Source organism: Prionailurus viverrinus, chromosome E3 (genome assembly GCF_022837055.1).
Source record: "Prionailurus viverrinus isolate Anna chromosome E3, UM_Priviv_1.0, whole genome shotgun sequence".
NCBI classification, from domain to species: Eukaryota; Metazoa; Chordata; class Mammalia; order Carnivora; family Felidae; genus Prionailurus; species Prionailurus viverrinus.
This window is the reverse complement of record NC_062576.1, coordinates 34,767,708-34,794,692: the sequence shown is the minus strand read 5'-3', so window position 1 is coordinate 34,794,692 and position 26,985 is coordinate 34,767,708. Positions and strand designations below refer to the sequence as shown.

The 26,985-nt window shown below is 55.3% G+C and overlaps 1 protein-coding gene across 4 annotated transcripts; it reads left to right on the top strand.

Moving 5' to 3' along the window:
• Positions 1-190: 190 nt before the first annotated feature.
• Positions 191-20,283, top strand: METTL22 (methyltransferase 22, Kin17 lysine). Of its 4 annotated transcripts, XM_047838915.1 has the most exons (13): positions 199-277; positions 1,426-1,943; positions 3,137-3,302; positions 5,935-6,288; positions 11,448-11,488; positions 11,578-11,722; positions 14,371-14,442; positions 15,735-15,788; positions 16,496-16,576; positions 16,789-16,891; positions 18,739-18,907; positions 19,314-19,425; positions 20,175-20,283. In XM_047838915.1, the coding sequence occupies exons 3-13, from the start codon at positions 3,197-3,199 to the stop codon at positions 20,261-20,263; spliced, it is 1,326 nt and encodes a 441-aa protein (XP_047694871.1). In that variant the 5' UTR covers positions 199-277; positions 1,426-1,943; positions 3,137-3,196; the 3' UTR covers positions 20,264-20,283. The 4 variants fall into 4 exon arrangements, with proteins under 4 accessions (XP_047694873.1, XP_047694871.1, XP_047694874.1 ...); XM_047838917.1 differs by lacking the exon at positions 1,426-1,943 and having other exon boundaries at positions 191-277; XM_047838918.1 differs by lacking the exon at positions 19,314-19,425.
• Positions 20,284-26,985: the final 6,702 nt, after the last annotated feature.

Below are 26,985 nucleotides of genomic sequence, written 5' to 3'. Positions count from 1 at the left end.
TAACTTAAGGTAGGACCCTCATGGCCTAACATAGCAGGTCTGTGTCAGGCCTCCTGAATGGAAGAAGGGACAAAGTACTAGGGACCAAGGGCCACCAGCTTCCTGTTAAAGAGTCCTCGCCCGGGCAGCTCTAGCAGGTGGGCGTGGTTACGGCGTGGCGCCCGCCGACGCGCGCGGAGGAGGCGGGGCCGCGCCTGCGCAGGCCGCCTACTATGGCGGCCGCCTGAGCCCGGGGTTGAGAAGTCTCAGCCGGACTCCGTCCTGGTACTCGCGGCGGGTAAGTTCCTGGGAGAGGCGGCCGGATGCGGGGAGTGCAGGGAGCCTCCTGGCAGCGAGCCTGGCCTCGAGACCGGGCTCCCATGGACCTAAAGCCCAAGTCCGCTCGGTCTCTGTTCCCTTCCGAGCAAGGGTGTAGGGAGAAGGAGCCCTCTTGGTCATGTGAGTTTCTGTCCCGGGCCCAAGTAGCCCCCTCGGTTCCGGATTAAGAAGGGAGAGCGAGGCCGAACTATGACTTTTGAAAGGGGTTCAGGGAGGAGGCAGGACGGAAAGAGCCCCGGGGGAGGAGGAGGTCTCTGGGGCCCGTGACCCCAACTCTCGGCGGTGGCCCCTCCAGCTTCCCCGTCTTCACCCCTGGTCTGTATTATCCCACGCCTGGCCACCTACTGTCAGAGAAAGCAAACTGCTTTGGGGGGTAACCCTGACTGGGGAACCGCCGTAGAAACCATGACGGCGTCTTAGTCTAGCCCTTACAGCTTTTAAGAGCCAAGGACACACTTGTCAGCAGGTGCTGCGGGATGAACCTGCAGCCCCAAGGAAGTCGGAGGGGATCCCATCTGCAGTGCGGGTGCCCTTTCCCTCCTCTCCAGTGAGGAGAGCGGGTCGAGGCACATCCATTTGTAGCATTCCCAGACAGATACTCCGAGTCAGCTGTTCCCAAATGGAAAAACTTGTTGCCTTTCTCCATCTCCAAGCACGCTCGTCAAGAACTACGATTATTGCTATAATGACTGATACTTACTCTTGTTCTTTATTTGACCCAAACCTTAAAACTGATCCTCGTCTCGTTTAATCCTCACACAAGCCCCAAGGTATGTACAAGACACATCTATTCCCCCATAACTGATTCTAGAAGAAGCCCTTTAAAGGGTTCCACTTCCTGGTTCTCAGTTGTAGGGCACATTTCCAGGAAGCCTGGGTAATTCGGCTTTTAAAACCGAAAATTCAACTAGCATTTAAGAATATGAGTATTATTTTGGTCTGTCTTTAAGAAAAGCTGATGTGTAATTGTAATATTACGCTCCTTTGTGGGATGTCATTTTTCCAACAAAATGGCACTATGGCAGGAAACAGCATCCTTTGGTTCAAGTTTGACTTTTCACAACATCGTCACAGAGGATCTTTTTTTTTTTTCTTCCAAAACTATAGGTGGAAGTCCTCAGTTTCCCCCAGGACATCTTTCAGTGCTGGGAGAGCCACATCTACCTTTAAGACTTTCGGTCCTTTTTTGGGATCCAGCCTAACTTTTCCAGTGCTCATTGGCTGAGTGCTTCTGCCTGAGGATGGGGCATGTCTCCTCCATAACTTCCAATGGCATCATGAAATCATGCATCATTTTATGAGCTTCACAGCCTCCCTTCACAGCCCACTTGGCTCTGTCCTGGCTTACACTGTCATGTGGGAAGAACCAGCATAGAGACTAATTTAACAAGGTGTCAGCTTTTTCACGAAACAACTTTTGGAAATTTTTGTGAAACTTCGGCTCCCCCACGTCAAGTCCTTAAACCGAGGAACTTCTGTTACACGTGCTCAGATTGTGACAGTACATGCCTTCAGATTGCAAGGAGAGCCTGTGTTATCATCCCGTTTTCCAGTTGAGGGAATGGAGGCCTGAGAGGTTTCAGGACATGCCTAACACACACAGCTAGTGCACACACCTAAGCCAGGTAAGGAACAGTCCTGTCGGGGGTTATGGGCAGGTTTGGGCCAAAGGCCTGAAACCACCCCCAGGACAAGGAACTAACAGCTGTGGACCACCGACAATGCTCAGTGCTTTATGCCCCAGGACCCCTGCACAGTGAGAATATAGCTGGAGAAGCAGGTCCAGATGGGTGACGCAATTTCCCCCAGGTCTCATCACCACGAGGTGGGAGACTGGGGTGTAGACGTGGGTCTGCTTGATGCTTTTTGATGAGGCGGACCACTCGGTTTGGAGGGGGAGCCTTTCTCTTCTGGCCACTTTGCCTCAGGCGTGGTTTTCCAGACTTCAGTTGTTGCTGTGTTAACCTGCATAATTTCCTCTATCTACATATCACCTGTATAGTGAGTGCCCCTTGGTTGCTTTTCCTTTGCATCTACTCTTTTTTTTTTTTTTCTTTTTTAAATTTAAAAAGAAAGTTTCAAAGCAACGAAGGGCATTTGGACAGCTAGGGTCAACCTCTAGAATAAAAAAAGAAGTAAAGAGAAAATAAATGCAAAGCGCGAATTGAATTGACTTTATAAATCCAATACTGTTTTAGGCAAAACCAGCTAAGAAAAACATTTGCATGAGAAATGGGGATAGTTGACTATGGATGGAGTTTTAAATAATACAAAGGAATTAATCATCTTAGATCTGCTAATGGTCTTGTGGTAATGTAAGAACATGTGTTAGGAGACAGACGCTGTAGAGGAATTTAGAGGTAAAGTATCTAGAATTTACTCTCAGTTCAGGAGGGCAAAAACCCCAGTAGATCATTTGACCTCCTATGACAAGGTGTTGATGATCATTGGATCTAAGCAGCGGGTATATGCCTGTTTATCATGCTATGCCCTCAGCTTTCTAGTCTGTTTGAAAATTTTCACAGTAGAAGAGTTGGAAATTAAAAGGGAAGGATATCAGTATACATGGAAATTCGGATCCCTTGCCATAAATAAAAGATTACTGTGCGAACACAGTGCAAACAAAATAAAACAATTCTAGCTGGAATCTTTTCCCTCGCGAAGGCCCTTGCAAAGGCCCTGAGACTTTCTCCTTTAGGAAAAATGAAGAGAATTACAAAAGGAAGCATTTTCTCCTGGGGTAATGCAAAGCTATTTAAGTATTTACACTGTTCCCCTTTGAGACCTGCCATCCTGAGGACCTGATCTTGCCTTCCAGGTGCTCCTGTCCCATGATTCCCGTGGAGCCCGGCCATGGTAGCTGGCCCCCACCCTGGCCATGGACGAGGTCACCTTCAAAAGTGACACTGTGCTGTCAGACGTCCACCTCTACACCCCGAACCACAGACACCTCATGGTGCGGCTGAACGGCATGGGGCAGCCTGGTAAGACCCGGGTGCGTGCGGAGGGGCCCAGCACCCTGTGGACCCTGTTTTGTTTGTTTTCTCCTACTCCTCTCTTTGGGGAGAAGATTGGGAAGATTGGATCGTTCAGCTGTTTTCACTCCAATTCTTTTTTTTTTTTTTTTTCCCAAGCGTTTATTTATTGAGTGAGTGAGAGAGAGAGAGAGAGAGAGAGAGAGAGTGAGAGAGTGTGTGAGCCGGGAGGGACGGACAGAGAGAGAGAATCCCGAGCAGGCTCCACACTGTAAGCACAGAGCCCAACACGGGGCCAGATCCCACAAACTGAGATGACCTGAGCCAAAATCAAGAGTTAAGGTGCTCAACCAACTGAGCCACCCAGGCACCCCAACCTCACTCCACTTTTTTTTTTTTAATTTTGTTTTTTTAATTTATCTCCAAGTTAGTTAGCGTATAGTGCAACAATGATTTCAGGGGTAGATTCCTTAATGCCCCTTACCCATTTAGCCCATCCCCCCTCTCACAACCCCTCCAGTAACCCTCTGTTTATCCTCCATATTTAAGAGTCTCTTCTGTTTTGTCCCCCTCCCTGTTTTTATATTATTTTTGTTTCCCTTCCCTTATGTTCACCTGTTTTGTCTCTTAAAGTCCTCATATGAGTGAAGTCATAGGATTTTTGTCTCTCTCTGACTAATTTCACTGAGCATAATACCCTCCAGTTCCATCCATGTAGTTGTACATGGCAAGATTTCATTCTTTTTGATTGCCGAGTAATACTCCATTGTACGTGTGTGTGTGTGTGTGTGTGTGTGTGTGTGTGTGTGTGTACACGTACGTGTACCACATCTTCTTTAGCCATTCATCCATTGATGGGCATTTGGGCTCTTTTCCATACTTAGGCTGTTGTCGATAGTACTGCTATAAACATTGGGGTGCACGACCTCACTCCACTTAAGCGCCCTCTTTCATGGAGTAAACTGTGCTTTCCTGAGCACCTACTTTGTGGAGGGGGAGAGGCACCAGGACTTGATGCTGGGAGTGCAGTAGGGGATGAGCCAAGCCCTGCCCTCAGGGAGCCCATGGTCCAGGAGGGAGACAGGCTGGGGCTCCCAGTGGCACCCCCACCAAGGCATTCTGACCCCCTTCTTCAGCCCCCTGCATCACTTGTTCGCCTCCAGCTCCTCCCACCCGGGCTCCCTGGCTTTGCTCTGCACACCTTCCTCCTGCTCCTCTCCCCCAAAGCCAAGGGGATCTTTTGAAAATGCATATCACATCAGCGACCTGATGTAGACCCTCCAGTGACTCCCTCTTGCTCTTAGAATACAATCAACTCTTTAGCCCGGCCCATGTGGCCCAGCCTGACCCAGCCCTTGCCTGTGTGTCCACACTGATCATTCTCTGCTCCTTTCCATCTTTTATGCACTGCATGGACTTCCTCAGTGCCTTGGCTCTCACCGGTTTTCTACCCAGAAGGTTCTTCCCTCCCAGCCCTGACTCCACATGTCACCTCACACAGGTCCTTCCTGACCACCCTCCCTGGCTTTGATTTCCCTGTATTAGCCTGTCCTTGGGTGCAGTGCTCCCCTTTCTTTTTTTATTTTTATGTTTATTTATTTTTGAGAGAGACAGAAACAAAATGCAAGTGCATTGGGGCAGAGAGAGAGGGAGACACAGAAGCAGAAGCAGACTCCAGCTCTAAGCTGTCAGCCCAGAGCCCAACGTGGGGCTTGAACTCACAAACTGTAAGATCATGACCTGAGCCCAAGTTGGATGCTCATCTGACTGAGCCACCAAGGTGCCTCTGTAGTGCTCTCCTTTCTTTGTGTCCCATGTGGATCCTGAACTCAGGAGCCTGGGACTCAGAACAGATCGGTGACTGGCCTGGGGTCAGACAGCCTAGGGGGGTGGAGGGCTTGCACCCCTGCCTCCAGCCCCCCTCTCTGGAACCTGTGCTCTTACTGAAACTTGTCCCAGTAACTCTCTAGCCACCAGATGGGGGCGGCTACTTGGTGTCCTTGTCCCATCCTCCAGATTTTTTTTTTTTTTAATGTGTATTTATTTTTGAGAGAGAGACAGAGCACAATCAGGGGAGGGGCAGAGAGAGAGGGAGACACAGAATCCGAAGCAGGCTCCAGGCTCCGAGCTGTCAGCACAGAGCCTGACGTGGGGCTCAAACGCATAAACCATGAGATGATGACCTGAGCCAAAGTCGGACACTTAACCAGCAGAGTCACCCAAGCCCCCCTGTCCTCCAGATCTTAAGAGGTGGAACAGTGTAGTGTGAAGGGCATCAGTTTAGGAATGAGCAGACTGGGTTTGAGTCTTGCCTCAGCCATGTCCAAAGCTGTGGGGCCTTGTCAACCCACTTAATTTCTCTAAGCCTCAGTTTCCCCATTTGAAAAATGGAGCTGGTGCCACTGTCTTCATAGCAACAGGGAGGGCTAAGATAATGAGAGCTAAGTGTTTTCACGGGAGACGCTCATCACATGGTAGCTGCTCTCAGTGGCCCCAGCATCTGGGCTGCGTCCAGCGGGCCTTTGCTGCAGGCATTGGGATGCCTCCATCTGGCGTTTAAAACTCTGGGTGGAAATAAGATTTTCTGGAAGGAGGAGACAGCTTGGAGACACTTTCCTTTTGTGTTCGTCTTGCCTTTCAGTTTTCCTGTCCCAGTTCAAGCTTCTGTGGAACCGAGACTCTCGGACAGACTCAGGGGCCGAGGGTGATGGTCATGGCGCTCTTCTCGCCGAGGAGACGCCGCCATCCGGGCCGGGCAGTGCCAGGCCCCCTCCGGGGAGTGGCCACAGTGACGCCACCAGCCAGTTGGGGCTGGGAACTCGGCTGGACGAAGACGGGGATTTGGACGTGGAGAGGAGACCACCGACTGCTTCGGACCCCGAGCCAGCAGGGCCTCTGAGAGACAAGGTACATCCCACGATTCTAACGCAGGAGGAAGAGGACCCACTGGCAGATGGAGCACGAGAGAGCAGCCCCCGGGATATCGTCAGAATAGGTAAATGCAGGTCCGGTTTGCGCTGTGGGTCGCACCGCAGTGCTGATCACGGCCCAGGGCGTGGGCTGTGTGTGGGGGGCTCTGTGTGCAGGCCCAAGTCTGGGTGCAGTAGGACCAGACAAGGGACCAGAGCCAGCTCCGCGGAAACTGAGAGCAGGTGGTGCCGCTGCCAGTAGGGGGAGCTGTTCAGGACACACAGGTCCCCTCCCCACTGCCCCCAGGGTACAGTCCAGGCCACTGGGCATAGCTCGCAAGGCCCTGTCTGACATGGCTGTGCTCACCGCACACCCCTCTATACGCTTTCTTGCTGCGGACCTCTGCTCTGCTCCACCTCCCTCTTGGAGAGCCTGCCCCCAGCCTTTGCTTTCTTAACACATTGCTAGTTGTTATATGTATCAGCTTAGCCATCGCCTCCTCCAGGGAGCCCTGCTTTTACCCCTCTTGCGTCGATGTTCTGATCCAACTCAGTGTGCTGGGACCATGGGTCAGGGTAGAGTTTGTGGAAAACTTGGCCAGCAACAGGGAGCCATGGGAGATTCTGGAGCTGGAGCATGGCAGGGGGGGAGAAGGAGGTGGACCAGAATTAATGTGGAGGAGGCTTGTGGGCTAATCAGACGGCCTGGGAGCTAGAGGCCAGCTGGGAAAGGGGAGGCGGTGACATGGCAGGAGAAGGGCCGGAATGAGTTCTGGCAGGCGTGCAGGGCAGCATCACGTGGTCACCGCTGGGCACAGGGGCTTGATGACACCAGGATTTCAGATCTTGGAAGCGGGCACATTAGAAACACCAGGAGCGGTAGGGAGCTGGGGCCGGAAGTGAGCCACTGATGTTAAACACCTGTTGTGTTTAGACATTTTATCTGCGTCACTTCGTAAAAAGGAGTCTTGACAGCCCTGCTCCGAGGGTCAGGGGGAGTGTACAGATAGGAGGTGACAAGCTGAGGCCATGCAGCTGGGGGGCAGTGAGGAGGTTCTGAATCCACGCCGTCCATCTCCACAGCCAGGCCTCTTGCCACCCCAACACTGCTTGTTTTGGGGGAAAAGGACTCTGAATTGAGTCTGTTCATTGAGATCCAGGGTCCCACAACCCCTGGCAACGGTGCAGGTTGGGGCCGGAGGGTCAGTTAGGGCCCTCTCAGAAGCAGAGCAGCTCTTCTCCATCCGCGCAGCCATACGACTCATAGTTGCTGAGTGTCTGCTTGGTACAAGGCCGACTGTTCTAGACCGTTCCGTTGGGGGTGATGTGTAATTCACACCAGAACCCTACTCCGTGTTTTCCATGGATTACCTCTATTCTTCACAGCCTTTCCAGGGGTGAGCATGCTCATTTCACAGATGTGAGATTTGAGGCCCAGAGAGGTTGAGGTACTTGCCCCAGGTCACACAGCCAGTCAGTGGCAGGATGACGAATCCCACTTAGGTCTGTCTACACCACAGCCTATGTTCTTACTCAATGTCACATGATCCGAACACTGGAAAGTTCTGTTCTGGGGAGCTGTTGGCAGGGGGGTTGGGGGGAATGCCATGATGGCTCATTTTGCTCTCACTCGTCACTTAATTGGCTTCCCTGAGCAGAGAGTGGCCAACTTGGTTGTTCATACTGAGGGTTCGGCCTCTGGCGTGCGTGTGTGTTTAACATGCTGAGAATTTACCATCTTGCAAACTGAGAACAAAGTCCCACAGCTAAGGGCCAGTGTATGGCCAGGTTCCCGGCCAGTCCATCTCACTGACCTCATGGCGGGGTCCCTTCCTTTCAGCAAGTGTCATTCAGTCCTACCTGCCCCGAGGGAGGGGAGTGCAAGGCAATTAAATTAGCTTCCAGCAGTAACCTCTTGTTCCAACTGTGACGTAAGGGACCAGGTCTTGGACTCTGGCAACCGGCAGAGCTGGGCTTTGACCCCCCACCACCCTCACAAGCCCAGTGATCTTTGACAAGTGTCTTGCACACCCGGAGCCTGTTTTTGCACTTATAAAACAGAGTCCAGGATACTGCCTTTTGATAATAATGTAATAAATAATGCCCAGTAAGTGTCTGTACGGGGCCTGGTACAGAGCGGATGCTAAGCTGATGTCTGTCTCCTGACCACCCTTTTCCTCTGAGCCATAAACCAAGTCATTTTTTTCAGGGTGTGGACGCATCTCAGAAGCCGATTAAAAAATACGGAAAGAGAATGGTTTCCAGGTCATTTCAAGGGATTGTCAAAAACTTAAAAACTTTATCCATGGACCTGCTAGGAATCCACAGACCCAAGGTTCAAAGTAAATTATGGCCATTTTCTCTGCTTTATAGATAAACTGAGACCCAAAGAGAGGAGGAAGAGGCAGGGCTGGAACTCAGGCTGTCAGCTTCTGACGCCCATGCCTCTTCCCTTGGCCACGTTCCCTTAATCTCTCCAAACTCTATTTCCTCATCTGTAAGATGGGTGTAACCACTTCTAGTTGTGAAGAACGAGGAGATGGCTCGCAAAGAGCTCTTAGCACAGTGCCTGGTCAGATCGTTAGCTTTAGTCCCTGGGGTCTGCTCTGAGTGCAGGGAGGGAGGCTGGCTGAGAGAGAGGGAGGTTCTCACAGGTCTAGAGACATAGACCAGACTCTGAAACTTTGTCTCAGCCCGTCTGCTAAGCCCAGTTTCTCATGGGCATAGTCCTCAGCATGGGAGGAGGCCCACGGGAGGAAAGACGGGCCGCACCCAGGGGATGGTGCGTGGTGGGGGTGCGAAGACTGGGGAGGGGACAGGCCGGGGGCAGCCGACACCGAGGGTCTGGAGCAGGGCTGCAGAAACAGGACCCCGGGGAAGCCTCTTCCCTGCCACTCTCAGTTCCAGGTTCTTCAGCCTGCCAGAGGGGTCCCCTGCCCATTGTTCTTTACACCGCATCCCTGGGCACCCTTTTGGGTCCAACCGCACGCCCGCCACTTACTAGCTCTGACCTCAGGCCGTCCGCTTCGCCTCTGTCAGCCTCCTTTCCTCATCTGTGAGATAGCACCCAAGCCCATTCCCCTGGTGGTTTTGAGGGTGAAATGAGAGATTGCTCTCAGAGCGTTTGGCATGGTGCCCGGTTCAGAGAAAAGGTGCTTTTTCCATAACTTTTACAACCACAGTGCCGTGCATTGGCCTCAGTGTGTTCGTCTGTAGGTGGGGTGGTGATGGCTACTTCACAGGGCTGTTGTCAGGATCAGGTACAACCTCGGTGGCCCCTGGCCTGGCTCAGGGGGCATCTGTCCAGTCAGTGTTCAGTGAAGGGACTCTGTTGTTGGTGGGTGGGTACGTGTTGGGCTTTGGTGGCCTGAAGTCCTGAAGGGTGCGTGTCGGGGCTAGACGTGGCCTCTCCCGAACCACCAGTATCCTGTCCAGCCAAGGTGCCACCAGGCAGTGCGTCAGTCATGCATTCAGGGATCAGATTTTAAGTCTGCACCTCGGGCAAAAATCTTGGGTCAGATTTACCCTGGAAAAGCCCACAGAGCAGCGGCCCCGGTTCTCAGGAGGAGCGCACACGACCGGTCTCCCCCCTGGCCCGGGGAAAGGTGGCTGCCGCTTTGATTGAGCACGAGAGAGGTTGCCTTCTGTTCTGGACCCTGCTCGTATGCACGGCTCTCGGCTTTCACGGGACTCCCTGAGATGCCGGCACTCTGAGAACGTGGGGACCCCCTCACCTCCTCGGGCAGACCCTCACAGAGGGCACGTGGGGACACATCCCTGTGGGCCTTGGTCCCTGCTCCTGTTGTGAGCGTGTGGTCTGATCTGTGCAAGGCTGGTGGTCACACGGAGCTGCCCCACTGTGTGCATGCCCCCCTGTGCACGTGCCGTGTGTGTTTTCCTCTGGTGGCTGTCACCATCTTGCTTAGAAATATAGCAGCCGCGGGGCACCTGGGTGGCTCAGTTGGTTAAGCGTCCAGCTTCAGCTCAGGTCATGATCTTGCCATCCGGGAGTCAGGCTCTGTGCTGAACGCTCGGAGCCTGGAGCCTGCTTCAGATTCTGTGTCTCCCTCTCTCTCTGCCCCTCCCCCACTCACACTCTATCTCTCTGTCTCTGAAAAATGAATAAACCTGAAAAAAAATTTTTAAGAAATACGACAGCCAGCTCTGATTAACAGCAAGGGTATTTGCCATTTTCCTTTTGCCCTTTGGTCTCAAATTTCTGTTCTCTCCCCCTCGCCCCCATGCTTCCACTGACTTTAGCTGAATATATTTTGCGCTTGAGAAGACTTCTTATCATAGTTCACCTAAGAAAGGATATAAGCTCCAAGTTACATTGTTGACTTCTGGTGTGGTTGGAAGTGTAAGAAAATACTTAGAGGGGTGCCTGGGTTGCTCAGTCTGTTAAGCGTCCGACTTCGGCTCAGGTCATGATCTCACGGTCCGTGGGTTCGAGCCCTGCGTCGGGCTTTGTGCTGACAGCTCAGAGCCTGGAGCCTCCTTCGGATTCTGTGTCTCCCTCTCTCTCTGCCCCTCCCCCGCTTGTGCTCGCTCTTTCTCTCTCTCTCTCTCTCTCTCTCTCTCTCTCTCCCCCTGAAAAATAAATAAATTTTTAAAAATTTAAAAATTAATGGGGCACCTGGGTGGCTCAGTCAGTTAAGTGGCCGACTTCGGCTCAGGTCATGATCTCGCGGTCCGTGAGTTCGAGCCCCACGTCGGGCTCTGTGCTGACAGCTCTGAGCCTGGAACCTGTTTCAGATTCTGTGTCTCCCTCTTTCTCTGACCCTCCCCTGTTCATGCTCTGTCTCTCTCTGTCTCAAAAATAAATAAATGTTAAAAAAAATTTTAAAAAGAAAGTACTTGGAATGCGTTGTGACTCCTACCAGCTTACAGTTGATCAGGACAACAGAAGTATGTTGTAATGTAACATGTAGTTATCGAGCATCATGAAGTGCCGTGTGCGTGTTTGACGAGGTGGGCCCACGACCCACGGTGACCCTAGTCTTCAGGCTGTGGGTCCCAGACACCCTTTTTTCTGAGCAGCCTCAGGGCCTGCACTGTGAGTGATGCTCACCCACCCGCTTCCGCCCCGACTGCTGCGTGGCCTGTGTTTCTGCCACTCTCTAGAACGCCCAACTTCAGTGCCCATCTGGCCGTGTTTGCAGATGCCATGCGCCTCGTCTGTCTGTGTTCTGTCCGTCTGCATTTTCACAGTGGCCCTTTCTCTTTTGGTCTCCATCCTGTCCAGAGCACACCATGGCCACCCCCCTGGAGGATGTTGGCAAGCAGGTGGGTAGGCCCCATCCACTTCCTGTGGCCCTGTGGGGTCTCCCCGGAGCCTCACGTCCCCTGTCATTCCTGGTCCGTGTCTCCTCCAGGTGTGGCGGGGCGCCCTGCTCCTGGCAGACTACATCCTCTTTCAGCGGGACCTCTTCCAGGGCCGCACCGTGCTGGAGCTCGGGGCGGGCACGGGGCTGGCCAGCATCATCGCAGCCACCGTGGCACGCACGGTATATTGTACAGGTAAGCCCGCTACCTCGGGCTGTGGGGACGTCGTCTCTTCGCAGGGAGCGTGCTATCAGAAAGGGAGGAGCGGCTGGGAATTGGGCCTTGGCCCGCTGTTGATTTTGCCATCCCATTCTGCTGCTTTCTCCACCCTCCGGCCACACCCACGGTGCAGGACCCCTCACTCCAGGAGGCACCAGCTACCCCCCTGAAACCTCCTCTCACACCCCATCACCCTGGGAAAGAGCAGATGTCTCAGAAAACAGGGAGGAGCGTACCTTTTATAAGGCTTGAAAACGGGTTTATCGTTTTTATCTTGGTTGTGAAAATCTTGCCTACGTGTTGTGGAAGCTTTCTAGGGCAGCAGATACAATTTACTCATTTTGTTACCAACCCCAGATCCATTCAACAGTGTGCAATTTATGGAGCTCTGGCCGGCAATATGCCAGACAGGGTCTTAGATGCAGGAGATCCAGGAGTGAATAGAACAGATGAAGTTGCTGTCTGCAAGGAGCTTTGCGATCATTACACAGTTTTTTCCCTTGTGGTTTTTTTTTGTGTGTGTGGTTTTGTGGGTTTTTTGGAGCGTACCTACTCCCAGACAGTAGCTGAGATCAGACTGTGTATTCTGTGCTGTGTGTTGCCAAAAATGTTGAAAAACGTTTTTCCAAAAGCATTTTCCAAAGTCATTAGAAATTATTTATAAGTATGACTTTTAATGACCAGGTAATATTTATCTCTGGGCATTTTGGTGGTTGCCATGCGTTTTGGTCTTTTTTGTTTGTTTGTGTTTTTCACAGTTGTCCGTTGCACCGTGGCGAGCACGTTTGTGCCGCGTTGTCTCATAGTCCTCAGGCTGGACTCCTAGAAGCAGGCGTGACCCTTTGTAAGCTTTTGCTACACATTGCCAAGGGATTTCTCTTTCACTGTTTTATCTTGCAATAATATTATACCGGCATGGAAACTGCGAAAATATTACAGCAAATGCCGTGTAGCCCTCACTCCCCTCCCCGCAGTGATGACGTCTTACTTAACCGTAGTTCGGCGATGACGCCGGCAGCTCGATGCGGGAGCAGTGCTCTCGGCTCCCCGCTGGCCCACACACCCTTTCAGAGAGTAGGAACCAGTTCGTAAGAGGGCAGTAGCTCATCAGCTAGTGTCCTTGTGCCTGACATCTTCCACATCTGCTAGGCGGGAAGGGGCATCTGCTGCTTTGGTCTGCATCTCGTTGACACCCGGCCACCTGCTCATGGTGCCCATCTTTTGCTTCTGAGACAGGAAAGGGAGGTTGGGGGTCGCCTGGGACGGGGCACGCCTGGCAGATACTCTGCATCAGCCACTGCCGGGAGTCCGCAGGGCAGCCCCCCCCTTTGCTCCATCACTGGGTCGTGTCGGCTGCCAGCAAGCGCTTCTCAGAGTCAGGCCATAATGCCACTCGCGGGTGCTCTGCCCTGTGCCTGGTGCCCAGCTGCAGGACGTGACCAAGCTGTCTTACCCCTGAGAGGGAGGTTTCCTAGCACAGAGAAGAGAGCTTGCCTCTAGACAGCACGCTGCAGTTTGCACGGCCTCTCGCATGCTTCTGCACCTGCTTGTACCTTCAAAGTGAGCCCGGGCATTCGCCAGGGAGCCGGGCACTAGTCTGTCCAGGTGGGCAGACTAAGGCTAAGGTTGGGTGGCCGGCCCCAGGTCATACACACAGCTACTGTCATGTGGGGCGTGGGGAGGGCGCTGGTGGTTCATGGAACAGAGTTTTCCACGGAGCAGAGATGTGAGAGCTCCCTCAGCAGCTGGCAGAGGGATAATTGGGGGCCAGCCCCAGGCCTCTGGTCTACCACCACGCCCCCTCGGCCAAAGCTGCTCTCTTCTGTCCCATTTTCTGTGTCAGAATCCCACACGAGATCTATTTGGACAAGAACTGCCCTAAACACTGACAAGCCGCTGGACTGGTGTGTGCAGTAGTCCCTTGAGCCAGTGGCCCAGGGAAAGGGACAGATGTGTCCCTGTGCCGAGCAGGGCACTTCCCCCACAACCAGGCTCTGCACGTTCCTTGAGTCCACAGTGAGTGATGGGACAGAGTCTGGGCGTCCACAACCGTAGGCCAGGCAGGCGTCACCACACGGCCTTCGGTGCCTTCCACACGTGTGTTCTCCTGACGCATGTTAGGGGTTTTGGTAAAATGCCCACACCCCATGCCCATCAGGGATGGATGCACTGACTGTGCCTGGGTTCTGCTGAAATGGTGAGAGACACCACCTGGTCAGAGCAGTGGGAGGCCCGGGACGCATGCAGCCGTGACGGCGAGTCATGCACGGGAGGGCACCCGCGGCTCGTTGGAACCCGCTGTGTGTCTCGATTCGTCACATCCAAACACCCGTGTCTGTGTCACACGCACTAACCGCATTGCGAGCCCTCACCCCTTCCCTCTGGAGCGCGCACAGAGTCCGTCCCCACCAGCACCGTCAACTCTTCCCTAAGGGAAAGGTCATCGAGAAGAGCCTCCAGGGGATCACACTGAACCGTGGCAGTGCGCACGCGGGAGATGCTCTCCTCTTCGTCTGGTGCCTCTCTGCAGTCATGCTGTCGTCCCAGCTCTCTCCAGGCAGAAACCGGGGGATGACAGTGTGGTGACGGCTGGGGTCTTATGGCCTGCCGTTCTGTTGTTCCAGATGTCGGCGCAGATCTCCTGGCCATGTGCCAGCGAAATATTGCCCTCAATGGCCACCTGACTGCTGCTGGAGGTGAGGCCCGGTGGGTCTTCCAGCTGGGGGGAGGGTTCTCTGGCAGGTGGGACAAGCACCTTGTACTGTGACACTGGGAGATGGGCCTGGCTTCCCAGAGCTTCACGTCTGATGACTGCGTCGTCGCGCCCTGTCCTCCTCCCCACATCCCCTGCCATGTCCTGCTTCAGCTCGCTCCCTTCTGGACATCACAGTGGCCCTCACCTGGTCTCCCAGCTCCTTGTGTGGCCCGCCCAAGGTGTCCTCCGGGAAGCATCTAGAGTGACGATGGAAGCCTGACCCCTTAAGTCCCCTCTGAAAAAGCTTCAAGGGTGAAGTCTGAGCCCCTCTGCCTCTCAGCCCTCGTGGTCTGGCCCCTGCCTGCTCCCCTCCCTTTTCCACTGACTGCCTCACTGGCAAGCAGGGCACTCATGTCACAAATTCCTCCCTCTGCCCAGACCATCGTCCTCCCCCCCGCACCACCCGCAGAATCCAGTTCATGTGACGGAAGCAGCGGCCACCCTCCTCTGACTGTACATGCAGACCCTTCCCGAGCAGCTGGGGGCGCTCTCCCACTGTCCGGCCGCTCCAGCCCATGGGCCTCAGGCCCTCCAGGTCTTCCACTGCTTGTGGATCCGGGACCCCTCTGCTTGTCCCAGATCTCACTGAGGTCTGGCCTTGCCGTCTGCAATGCCTGCCTCACAGGGCTCCCTCCGTTCTGGTCACCCTGGCCTGTCTGAGGCTCCCCCCGCCGACCCCGGCCCTTCGTGCTGCTGCCCCTAATCATGCTCAGACCTCCAGACGAGGTCCCAGCTCCCTATCAGGAGGTCCCAGCTCCCTATCAGAGCCTGGCTTCGCCTTGAACCACTGCATTTTGACCTGTGTGTGACTGGGTGACACCCTGCTGGGCCACGGGGCCTGCCTGATCCCCATCACATTGTTTGTCTGAATGCCTAGTCAACAAGGGTGGAAGGGGAGGGGCAGGTGTGACTCACCTTCTTTGGAGCCTTCCCTGACACCCCCGCCTGACACCTGAGCTCCTCTCTCCTCCTGTGCTCGGCTTGTCCTCATCACAGTGCCCTGACCCCTGCCTTGTTGGTGTGTGCCCACCCGCCAGTCTCTCCTGGGCTGCCGGTCCCCGAGGACAGGGACACATCTCATACACCTTTGTATTCCCCGTGTCCGGTGCCAGACCTGATGCTTGGCGCTCCGTGCTGGCGGGATGGAGGGATTTCGGCGTAGAATGGGAAGGCTTATCTTCTTCCCCGACTGTTACTAGAGTCTGGACGTTCTGCCTGGTTTTGCTCTTGCAGGCGGTGTGGTTAAGGTCAAAGAACTGGACTGGCTCCGCGACGACCTGTGCACAGGTGCGTCCCCCACCCCCGTCCCAGCGGACTCACGGCCGCTTGTCCTAGCTCCCTGTGGCCTGGGCTGAGCTGCAGGCTCCCGGCTGTGCCACAGCCCCTTGGCCCACGGCCCCTTCTCTCCGTTGGCTGATGATGGCCGCTCCTGGCACCTTCCACCTGCTCTGTCACTCAGACTGGGAGCGTCCCCATATAGTAGGCACAGTGGCCCCTGAGCTACAGGTGAGGCCTGGCGCTCAGGGCTGAGCACCTGCCCAGGGCTGGGAAGCAGCCTCGCACACGGCATTCTGTCCTGTCCTAAGGGCAGGGCCCCCCGGTGGGGGAGTTTTCTGAATTGATCACCTGGGCTGTGTCAGACCTACATGCTTGTGTGAACTGCCTGCTGTGTGTAAAGTGTCCTTTCCCGTCAGGTGTCAGGTGGGAGAGTCATTGCGTGTCGAGGGTCTGCCCATAGCCCCAGAGCTCCCCAGCCGCCCTTGAGGGCATGTCTAGTAACGCCCACTCCTGTGTGATGCCCTGGGAGGGGAAGCACCCTCCTCAGGGCCGCACAGCAGTCCATGGGGCAGCAGTGCCCGCCCCTCGGTGGGGAGGCAGACCCCTGGCAGCCACGCGTGCCATTGCTGGGTGCAGCCCTGCCTGCTGGTGCCCGCCGTTCCCGGCTGGCCCACGGGGGAAGGGCCGTGCACAGAGTGGCCTCTCCTCTTTCACAGACCCGGAGGTCCCCTTCAGCTGGTCGCAGGAGGATGTCTCCGACCTGTACAGCCACACCACCATCCTGCTTGCGGCCGAAGGTGAGGCGTCCCGGTCGCAGCGGTACCCCCGCCCCTCCTCCGCAGAGCCCTCCCAGCCCCCAGGCGCCCGCCGTGCCCGCCTGCGGTTTCCAGCCTGAGCACCGTCGCGGGGGCACGTTTCTAGGGACTCGGTGCAGTGCCGGGGGTCCTCCCAGGGGCAGATCTGCCCGTGGTGGTGGGTTTTCCCCTCATGCCCGTTTCCTTCCCCGCAGTGTTTTACGATGATGACCTAACCGACGCTCTGTTTAAAACCCTGTCCCGCCTCGCTCACAAGCTGCAGAACGCCTGCACGGCCATTCTGTCTGTGGAGAAGCGGTGAGCTCCGCGCCCCCCTTGGAGTGCGCTCCTGTCCGCGCCGTCCCGACGCGCACGCACGGAGCCCCTGCTGTGTGCCAGCCCGTGCTGCCCTCCCACACGTGACCTCGTGTCATCCCCCGGCCCTGTGTGTGCCTGCGGCCGCCCCCGCCCTGCCGGTGGAGAGGAAGGCTGAGGGGCGCCAGGGAGCCTGTCACGCTGGTCTGCGAGCAGACAAGCCCTTGAACGTAGCTGCACCATGGACACGTGGCCACCACGCTGTCCAGGGCCTATCTCTCTGAACGTCCCCTCCAGGATGCCGTCTGTCTCCTCAGCACCCCAGGCCTCTGTCCGTCTGTCCTCCCCCGATGCAGACGGACCCCTCCACCCGGAAGCCCTGGGGCTCCCGCTGAGGGAGTGGCATTTCATGGTAGAAGCAGACACCTTTCACACGGTTTTCTCCGATCATGTGGTAGACCATAACTTGTCCTTTTTTTTTTTTAATGTGTATTTGTTTTTGAGAGAGCGCAAGCAGGCGAGGGGCAGAGAGCGAGGGACAGAGGGTCGGAAGCAGGCTCCGTGCTGACAGCCACCAGCCCGATGTGGGGCTTGAACTCACGAACCGTGAGCTCATGACCTGAGCCGAAGTTGGACACGCAACCAGCTGAGCCACCCAGGGGCCCCTAGCCCACAACTTTTCTGAAGGCAATTCAGGATATGTAGCAAAAGCCATAAAACTTGGGTGCCTGGCTGGCTCAGTCAATGGAGCCTGCCACTCTTGATCTCAGGGTTGTGAGTTCGAGCTCCATGTTGGGTGCAGAGATTGCCTAAAAATAAAATATTAAAAAGAAAAAAAAAAGCCGTGAAACCAAACGTACTTAGTGAGCCAGCAGTCTGGCATCTAGAAATCCGCCCTATGGAAATGACCATGGCTGTGTCCACACCATCCATCTGGGCATATCGTTCATACCTAAAATGTCGAGGAGCCCCTTTGAGGCACACGTGACCACTGACAGCATGTGGATCTCATTTGGAGACTGGTTTTATAGACCACCCAGGGAGAACGCGAGACCGTCAGGAAAAGTTGAACCCCGACTGAATGTTGGAATGATAAAGAATTATCATTAGATTTGTTTTAGGTGAACCAAAGAAACAGAAGAGGCTTTATGTTTTTGAGATGCTTGTGTCCATCTTCGCGGGAGAAATGCTGTGGTGGCTGGCCTTAGCCATTTAATAATCCATTCTGGGTGTGCGAGGGGCCTCAGCGGCTGTGAGCTGGTGGTGGTGCAAGTGGGGCCATCCATCACACTGTTGGAAATTCTTCTTAGTAAAAGATGTGGGGGAGCAAAGGGAAAGAGGCAAAGAATTTGAGTTTCAGGATGCATCGTGTTGCAGGTTGGGGTGGAGAAATGGCCGAGCAGCTGGGCTGGGAGGGCTCTGGAAGGACCCATTTGAAGTGGCCCTGGCCCACCCCCTCCCGGCAGCCTTCGGCGCCCACTGCTCTGAGGCCCCTGCCCTTCGTCCTTTGGTCACATGTGCAGCCGGGGGCACCCCACGCGCATATTCTGTGCTGGGGAAGTGGGGAAGCCAGCCCGCGGTTCAGTGTCTGCCTCCTGCTCCACTTTGAAGTCCAGGGCGGGGCCCGTCTGTCAGGCGGTGGTATCTCAGGCACCTGACTCGACTTCCCTGAGCCCCGGTTCCCGCGTCTGTGAAGTGGAACCACCTCCTGGGCTCCCCTGCAGATTCGGGAAGGAAGCGCGCCCAGTGCTCAGCACCAGTAGGCGCGCAGTGAAGATCCACCGGTGGGGAGTGCGGTCGGGGAGGCGGCGGGAAGGCGAGGCGAGTGTGTGTCACCTGCCTGTTTGCAGGCTGAACTTCACACTCAGACACCTGGACGTCACATGCGAGGCGTACGACCACTTCCGCTCCTGGCTGCGGCGGCTGGAGGGGCTCGCGGACGGCCGGCTGCGCTTCGCGGTTGAGCGGGTAGAGGCCTCCTTCCCGCAGCTCCTGGTTTACGAGCGCATCCAGCAGCTGGTAGGTGCAGGCTGTCACTGCCGTGCGCGACGCCGCGGACCCAGGGCCCCCACACGCGGGTGCCGCACCCCGGTGCTGCCGGGGCAGAGGGGCGGCTAGCACCAAAGACGGCGCTGGGGTCTCCCCATCCTGAGGGGCCACCGTGTCTGCACGTGGGCCTGCGGGCCGTCTGTCGCCCTGGACTTACAGGGCGCTCTTTCCCTGCGGGCAGTTCCTGCTGCAGAGGAAGTGGGCCAAGCACAGGAGGCGGCTGGGGTGCAGGAAGTCCGCCGGGGGGCACGTGGTGGGGTTCTCGATGCAGGAGTGCTGGAGTTCTCAGTGCTGGAGGCCACACCTTCGCCATGGACATGGGCTGGCCTCCCAGACTGGGCAGGCTTGTCTAATGGCCAGTGGCCCTTCCCACCAGGCCCGCTGGGTCCATCAGACTAGGCCTCTGAGGAAGCCTCCCAGTAGCGGTACACGGGCCGGGTACCGGGCTGAGCTCCTTCCTCCCCAGCCTCAGTTGATGCCGAGACCAGGTAAGTCACCCCGCCAGGCAGCCACGGAGCTGGGGCCCAGCTGCTTCCTGTTACAGCTTTAAACCCCCCCTCATGGAGGAAATCTGAGAAGTCAAAATTACCCTTGATAATAATCACTTACGTAACTGGGAGCTGCAGTCCAAAGGTCCGGGATTAATCTCTTTTGTTCTCCTTGCCTATTGGCTGTGGGTGCCCCTTCTCCGGGTGCGTGGAGACCAGGTGTAGTTCTGAGGAGGACAGGGGGGAGGAGGGCCAACAGGGAGCCCGCCCAGCAAGCACGGCGCTGAATCCGTGTGGTTGCCGCACGCGAGGAGCCACCTTGTGTTTCTGGCTCCGCTGCCTCCGGGCCGCCCCCCACAGACGGCCAACCGTCCTCTGCCCGCGAGGACGCCGGGTTTCCACCAGGAGTTTGTGTGTTTGCACCTTCTCCACCTGCCCGCGGTCGGAGGAGAGGCACGCGGCCCGGACAGTCAGCAGCCACGGGGCATGGCACTTAAGAGCTCCCCAAACGGGAAAGCGGTGGCTGGCTGACCCTCTTCTGGCCCATCTTGATTGTGTGACGTCCTCTCGTTTGTCCAGCTCCTCGCTCTCCCGTGGCGAGGCAGAGCGACAGAATCAGGAGGCGCTCCCCACCCTTAGGGCAGCTCGTGTGCTGTGTGCTGTCCTCCGTGGTGAATCACTTGCCTCTCTGACATCGCGAGGTCTCCTTTGCGCCCCTCAGGAACCCCCGCTTTCTCTGTTTGCTGCAGGAGCTCTGGAAGATCTTTGTGGAACCGGTGATGTGACCCACCGCATCCCCAAGCATGGCTTCTCGACTGTTCTTAGAGTACATCTCTAATAAAATCAAAAGCTCACAAAGTGATGTGCTTGAGATTTTATCGTTTTAAAAATGTGGCAGGTGTACGTTACAGGCCTCAAGACTGTTTTCTGGGGGCCGTTGCTGCCTCCCAGCAGCAGCCGGAGAGCGTTCTTGCTCTGGGCTGGAAGTCGTGTCGTTGCCCGTGTTTTCCGTGCGGCCAGCTCATCATGCGCACTCCAGGGCCGTGTCGCGAGCTGCGAGCTGGCTTGGAATCAACATTTGCAACTGGATTCCACTTGAGTGGACTACTTGGAGGGCTCCTGGGGGGCAGGGGACCCAGGGCCCGGCCCGGGGCATTTAGTGCCCCCCTCTGTCACCTGCTCACAGATGTGTTTAATGTCCACGCCACACTGGCGGCAAAAACACCACGCAGAGTGAGGCAAAGCAACCTCATTTCCTTCCAAGGCTGCCTGTGATCCGTTCCTGTCCCTCTGGGTACGCCCATTCAGAGGAGGCGGCAGGAGCTGGCCAAGTGACCTTTATTTTCTGTTTTAACTCTTTGTAACCAAAATCGTGGGAGCCCAGAACAGAAAGAGCCGCTCTTCCCCGCCCTGTGTGGCTGCCCCGGGGTCCGTGCCATGATCTGCATCACAGCCTTCCCTCCCACAGCCCGGCTCCTTCCCCTCCTGCCCTGGGGCTCCCTGCTCGGCTTGTATCACAGGAGCACATCTCCGTCTGATTTTTTATGTTTTGCTCTTTGGCCCTCCTGTCTCCACCCCTTCCTGTTGCTTTACGACCATTCCCACCATCTCCCCCTCCTCCTCCTTCCGGTCCAGTCCCACTTCCTGCTGCCTGGGCCCTCCCTGCACATCCCGTTCCCGTATTGCTGCTCCTGCAGGCCTGGACCCCGGGCCCAGCATGTGCGCCTCCCTGCCTGCCCCACAGCCCAGATTGCTCCTGGCATCTCTCCGGCTCCATTCGGACACCAGATTAACTCACCTCATCCTCCCAGCCAGGACGTGACATTAGTAGTCTGGTTACATCCACCGAACAGTTGAGAAGACATCGGCTCTAAACAGAAAAAATGTCCACAGGTCAGGGCCCTATCTGGCTTAAATATCCACATGTTTCTGGCACACAGTCTGGCCCAAAGTACGTACTCAACACAAACTGTCGAATGAACAATTAATAGGAACTGTGGCTGGGGAGAGGGTTTCCCAGTTGCAGACATTGTTACCTCCAGGGGCCCTTGGCAGTGTTTGCAAAGGTTTTGGTGGTCACAACTCCGGGAGGTGGGTGCTACCAGTCAGGGATGCTGCTAACGTCCTGTAATGCATAGGACGGCCCCCAGGGCGGCAGCGCTGAGGGTCAGAGATCTGGATCAGGGAGAATGTTAGCTTGTTTAGGAAAAAAAGACGGATCTCAGCTGAACGTCCATGAATGAGTCTCACCCTCCCCTCTGGGAGTGGGAAGGAGATTCACACGCATCGTCTCTAAGCCTTACAAAGACCCTAGAGGGCAGGAGTGATCCCCACTTGACATGAGAAGTCTGGAGTTCAGAGCAGTTAAGCCACCTTTCCGACATCACAGAGCTGCCAAATGGCAGCGTCGGGCTCGGAGCCCACACTCTCCACGCTTTCCCGCGGCAAGTTTCCCTGGCCACCGGTGGCAGCAGCCCCAGCCCCAGGCCTGACGCGGATTCTGCTCCTTGACAAGACCCCGGTGATTTGTGCGCGGTGAGTGGTTCAAGATGCATAGCCTTTGAGCTCTTCCCATTTCCGGAGGTTCCGACACAAAACCCTCCCTGATAAAATTGCCGTAATTAAACCGAGTCGCGAATCACAACAGGATATGTGAATAATGAGTCCTCAAAACAGAGCCCCACGAGACCGAGCCCCCAGCTGGCCCCGTGTCAGCCCTAACTGACGTTTTCCCAGCCCTTGTGGGGACAAGCCCATAAATGTAAGCGGCACCAAGCAATAGAGTCATCGCTCCTTTCACCTGGCACATTAGGGCGAGAAAGCACTCCGCCTGAAAGCTTCCTCTAAGTGGGTCTGGAATTAATCTTGATCGGCTATAATTCAAAGCATCATCAGATTTTCACTTCTCGGAGTCAAAATTCACCCTTCTCACCCTGTTTTTATAGCTTTGCTTGAACCGCTAAGAGCTTGTTTGGCAGCAATATTTCAGAATCATGAAAACATGGAGATGTTCTGCTAGGGAAGTAATCTAGATAGACCTCTGGAGTTGTCTGTCTGTTTGTTTACTTATCTATTTATTTTGCACATTCTAACATTTCCAGAGAATATACAGCCCCAGGGTGGGGACTTGGTTGTTCAAGCCTGCATGGAAAAGATTTGCTAAAACCAACAAACGTGGCCCCCTCGGTTCTCAAAGTACTGTGTACACAAGTCACCCGGGATTTTGCCAACATGCAGATTCTGACTCCAGTCCTCCTGGACCTTAGCGAGCCACCAGGTGACCCTGGTACCGCTGGTCCAGCCACCACTGTGGGGAGCAGGGCTGGGACGCGCCATTCCTGGTTAGGAGCACAAACTCGGGCTGGGCAGACCCAAGGTTCTTATCCTGGCTCTGCCCCCCAGACCAGCCAGACAACCTTGGACGAGTGGCCTAGCCTCTCTGAACCTCAGTTTCCTCATCTGTGAAATGGTAAGACTCCTGTCTTCACAGAGTTACTGTGAAAATTGTATTAGATAATCCACGTAAGATATACCAGGGGAGTCTTCAGTAGATGCAATACAGTTGTTTGGTTTGGGAGCATTTTCAGCTTGTACACTGTGGCCTGGCATCACCGCCTGCTAGAGAAATCTTTGTGAGCAATCCGTACCTCTCTCTGGTACAGAGAGGACCCTCTTTGTCCCTGTATTCTGAGGCAGTAGCTGGGCAAGGAGCAAATGTGAAAAGTCACGTGGAACAGGTCTGCCTTAAATCCGGGCTCTGCGTTACACACGAGGGTCACCTTGGGGACCTGGAAGGCCCTCAGAGGAACAGGCAAGCAAGCCATCCTCCGCACCGCTGACCCCACGTCCAACAAGACATGCCATGGGTTGCCAGCAGGGGGAGACGTGCTTCCTGGGGAAGCGACCTCAGAGACCAAGTTCTGCATACAGAGTAAAAAGAATCCTGTTTGCAGTGAGACCCCCGCCCACGGGGTGGCCTAGACTCAGGGAGCTGTAAGTTGGCGGGCAGTGACGCTGATGTGAAACGTCAGTAGGAGACCCGTCTTTCCGTCTGTGTGTCAAGGTGACCTACATACACCTTGGCTTTCAGCTCTCACAGCCGTCTGCCCACACGCGAATGCAGGGGCAGAACAGCTGTGTGCGTGGTCCTTCCAGGGGGATGGTGCTTCCGGGCGCGCGGTGCTTCCTGCCTGCGTCCTCCCAGAAAGCTAACTCAGGTTGACACCTAGGCGGCTTGGGAGTAACTGCCAGTTGGAACCCACCTCTGCCAGGTGGCCAGTACACGTGCCCAGCAAACAGCTGCGGCACAGACACTGGAAGCAGCGGGACTTGCAGCCCTGGATCCCGGCTCGAACCAGAGAGACCTTCCAGGTTGTGCTGTTTCTCATGTGGCAGCTCAGTGCAGCGTCCCAAAGCAGGTATCAGCGGGGATCTGTTCTCACAACATGGGCTAGTGATGCTGCCCAGCAGCGTGGGGCAGCCAACTGGTGGCCTTTAAATCCGTGACCTCTTAAGGGATGTCACAGCTCTCTCCCGACAGACTGATATCGGTCTGGTGGTTTTGTGCCTTTCAGCCCTCTGTTGAAGCCACCAAGGGCCGTGTCACATGGGAAGTCGGGGCAGGGCTGCTGCCACAGACTCTGGCCTCGGTGATGAAAAGCGCACAGCCCTGCTCTTGGTCGCCACACAGACCCTCCTTCTCATCAGCCTGGTCTGGCCTTCAGTCATGTGATTTCCTGATTGATGGGGAAAAAAGTGATGGGATGAAAGGAAGGTGTGGGTACAGGAAGAAGAAGGGCTGGGGGTGACACCCAACATTCTGACTTGGATGACTGCGGCTTCTGAAGACCCACCCCTGCCCCCTCCACCAAGGGCAGATTGACCAGAAGGGCATAGTGAGCAGATGATGAGACTTATGAAAAATATTTATTCTTCAGCATTTAAATGTGATGGAAAATCTTCCTGCTGTGAACATCTACATCCTTGTGAATTTGGAGACTTGCTTCTCAGGCCGGATACCAGTCGTGGGTGCTCAGGCTGTGCTGGAACTGCCATGAGAGGTCATTGCATAAAACCCAAACCCCTTTGCAAAGCCCACCAGACCCTCAAGGTCTAGTCTCCGCCTACCTTTCCAGCCCCATCCTGTCCGCCATATTGAATTCCCTCCTCCTCCCAGAATGCACCATGCTCTTAGCAGCCCCCACCCTCTGAAACTCCTCTCACCCAGTCCCTCTCCTTAGTTTCTTCTTCCAGAAAGCCTTCCCCAGGTGTACACGGCCCCTGAGCCTTCTACAATACGACCCTTTTAAAACTTGGTGTGATAACTGTCTGTTTCCCTGCATGTCTCCCTCATAGATGGTGAGCTCCATGGGGACAGGACTGGAGTCATCCCCCAGCCTAACACACCTGGTCATTCTGCAGATATTTGTCCACCACTTCCCCCATGCTGGATGTTGACCAGGCTGCCTGGGAAGCAGCAGGGAGCAAGACATCTCACATCCGTGCCCTCCTGGAGTCCAATGCTAGATGAGACAACAGGCAAAAAGTACAAATAAATACATAGCATGCATCACATCTTGGGAAGAACAGTGATCCAAAAACCAGAAGTAAGGCCAGAAGGGGGCTGCACGCTGCAGCATCTGCAAAAGCGCGTTCATGTACCCGACTGGTCTGAGCGCAAGTATTTTGCAGTTCTGTAAACCTGAAGCCACATGATGACTTCTCTTCTGTCCAGCAGGAAGATAACCCCCAGGGGGACAGTGGTCTTGCCCCGCAGGACACAAACCAAGTTTGTGTCTACTATGCCGAGTTCAGCTTGTCGCTTTTCCCTGGGGAGGGTACACAGCCCTGTGTCTCGTATTCCCTTTTGAACCAGCTTTGTCATCCTGCATTGTCCCTCATTGGTGAATCACGTAAGACTGACACGTGCTATCGGTTTCAAAAGAATTATGTTTTAGTGGTTTCGGCGTTATAACCTGGACAGGGCTGATAAGGGCTGTGAAGAAAAGTAAAGCCGTCCTGGGGCCAGGGGAGCGTCCACCAGGGGCAGGGGAGGGGGCCCAAGATGGGAGGTAAATCCTGAGGAATGAGCCCGCCCTGCCAAGTGAATGAGCGGATGAGTGAATGAACGAACTGAGCAGAAAAACGGTTTGCAGGGTCCTTGCTCGGGGCAGCCAATGGTGAAGATAGGAGATGAGCGTGCTCTTGGCTTCCCATCCGCCCAAGGGGCCTAGGGGTCATTTTCTCCTGGGGGTTGCAAGGTTTGAGGACGTTGGCCCCGTGGGGCGCTTCACCTCAGGGCCGGCTCCATGGAGGACCCTCGCCACGAGGTGGCGCCCCAGCCTCATGAACTGACAGCAGGAACCTATTACCCACCCCCCAAACCCCCACCCCCAGCCCAAGGAATTCAGGACAGTCATCAGTCCCCTTAAGCCACTGGCAGCTGCTCCAAAGCACGGGTCCCCAGCGACTCTTGGGGGACACTAAGTAACCTGCTGCATATCATACATGTTGGTTCTGATTGCCGCCCAGTACCCAGCTAACCCCACACCTAAATTCAGACCAAACCCACGTTTTTATTAGGCATTTACATTGATCTCATTTATCAGTATACCAACCCTGAACCCATTTTAGAGGTGGGTCAGCTGAGGCTCAAAAGCCTACGTGGCCTGTCCAAGGCCACAGGACTAGGAAGTAACGAGGGAGGGGTCTATACCCAGGTCTGCCCGACGCTGTAATCAGCATTCTTTCTATTGCCTCCTGCCCAGAGTAGGGATTGCTTGAAGACAAGGAAGAGTGGAGTGGAGGCTATGCTGTGCCATTGTCCTGGGGTAGATGGAAGGGTTTGATGTACTGGAGCTGAAACCCAATTCTGCCTTAGGCTTTACGAAGCGACCGTTTCGGAGCCAGGAAGGAACATGTCTTTGGGGCGGGAGTGTCTGGATGAGGAAGGACCGAGCTCAGAAATGGGCTCCAGGGGCAGGTAATGGTGTTTCCAGCTTCAAAGCTCACGAAGAAGAGAGCGTGGGGCCGATGGTTCGGATGCTGGGGCCACGGACTAAAGGAACTGAGCCTTCCCCCTACACCCCCTCTCAGTGAGGGCCTCTGAAAGGCACTAGAGCTCGGTGCCTCTGCATCCGTGTCTGTGAAATGGGCACGCTAGTGGTACTTACTGTCAAGGTCGTACTTGATGTGCCTGTGAAGGACCCGGTACGTGAGCTGGCTTGGGGGTAGGGGGAGGTACTATTCTTAATTACTTGCTGCTGCATTGCTATTAACAGCCTGTTGCAAGGGGCGGAACCTCCCCAGCCAGGCGCTGTGCTCAGCTGCTAATGGCAAAAATGATCTCACTTGCCACACCACTGCGCCTCAGTGTTACTTGACTGACAGCATGGGTTATTTTGAGGAGAAAAAAAAAAATCAAACTCTTGAGTGCACCATCTCTGAAAGGTTTCCACGACAACCCACACCTGGCTGTTCCGGCAGGGAGGGGAGGGCGGCCTCCCAGGGGAAGAATCAGAACGAGACTCCAGAGGTGGGGTGGGGGTCCTCCCACTGCTG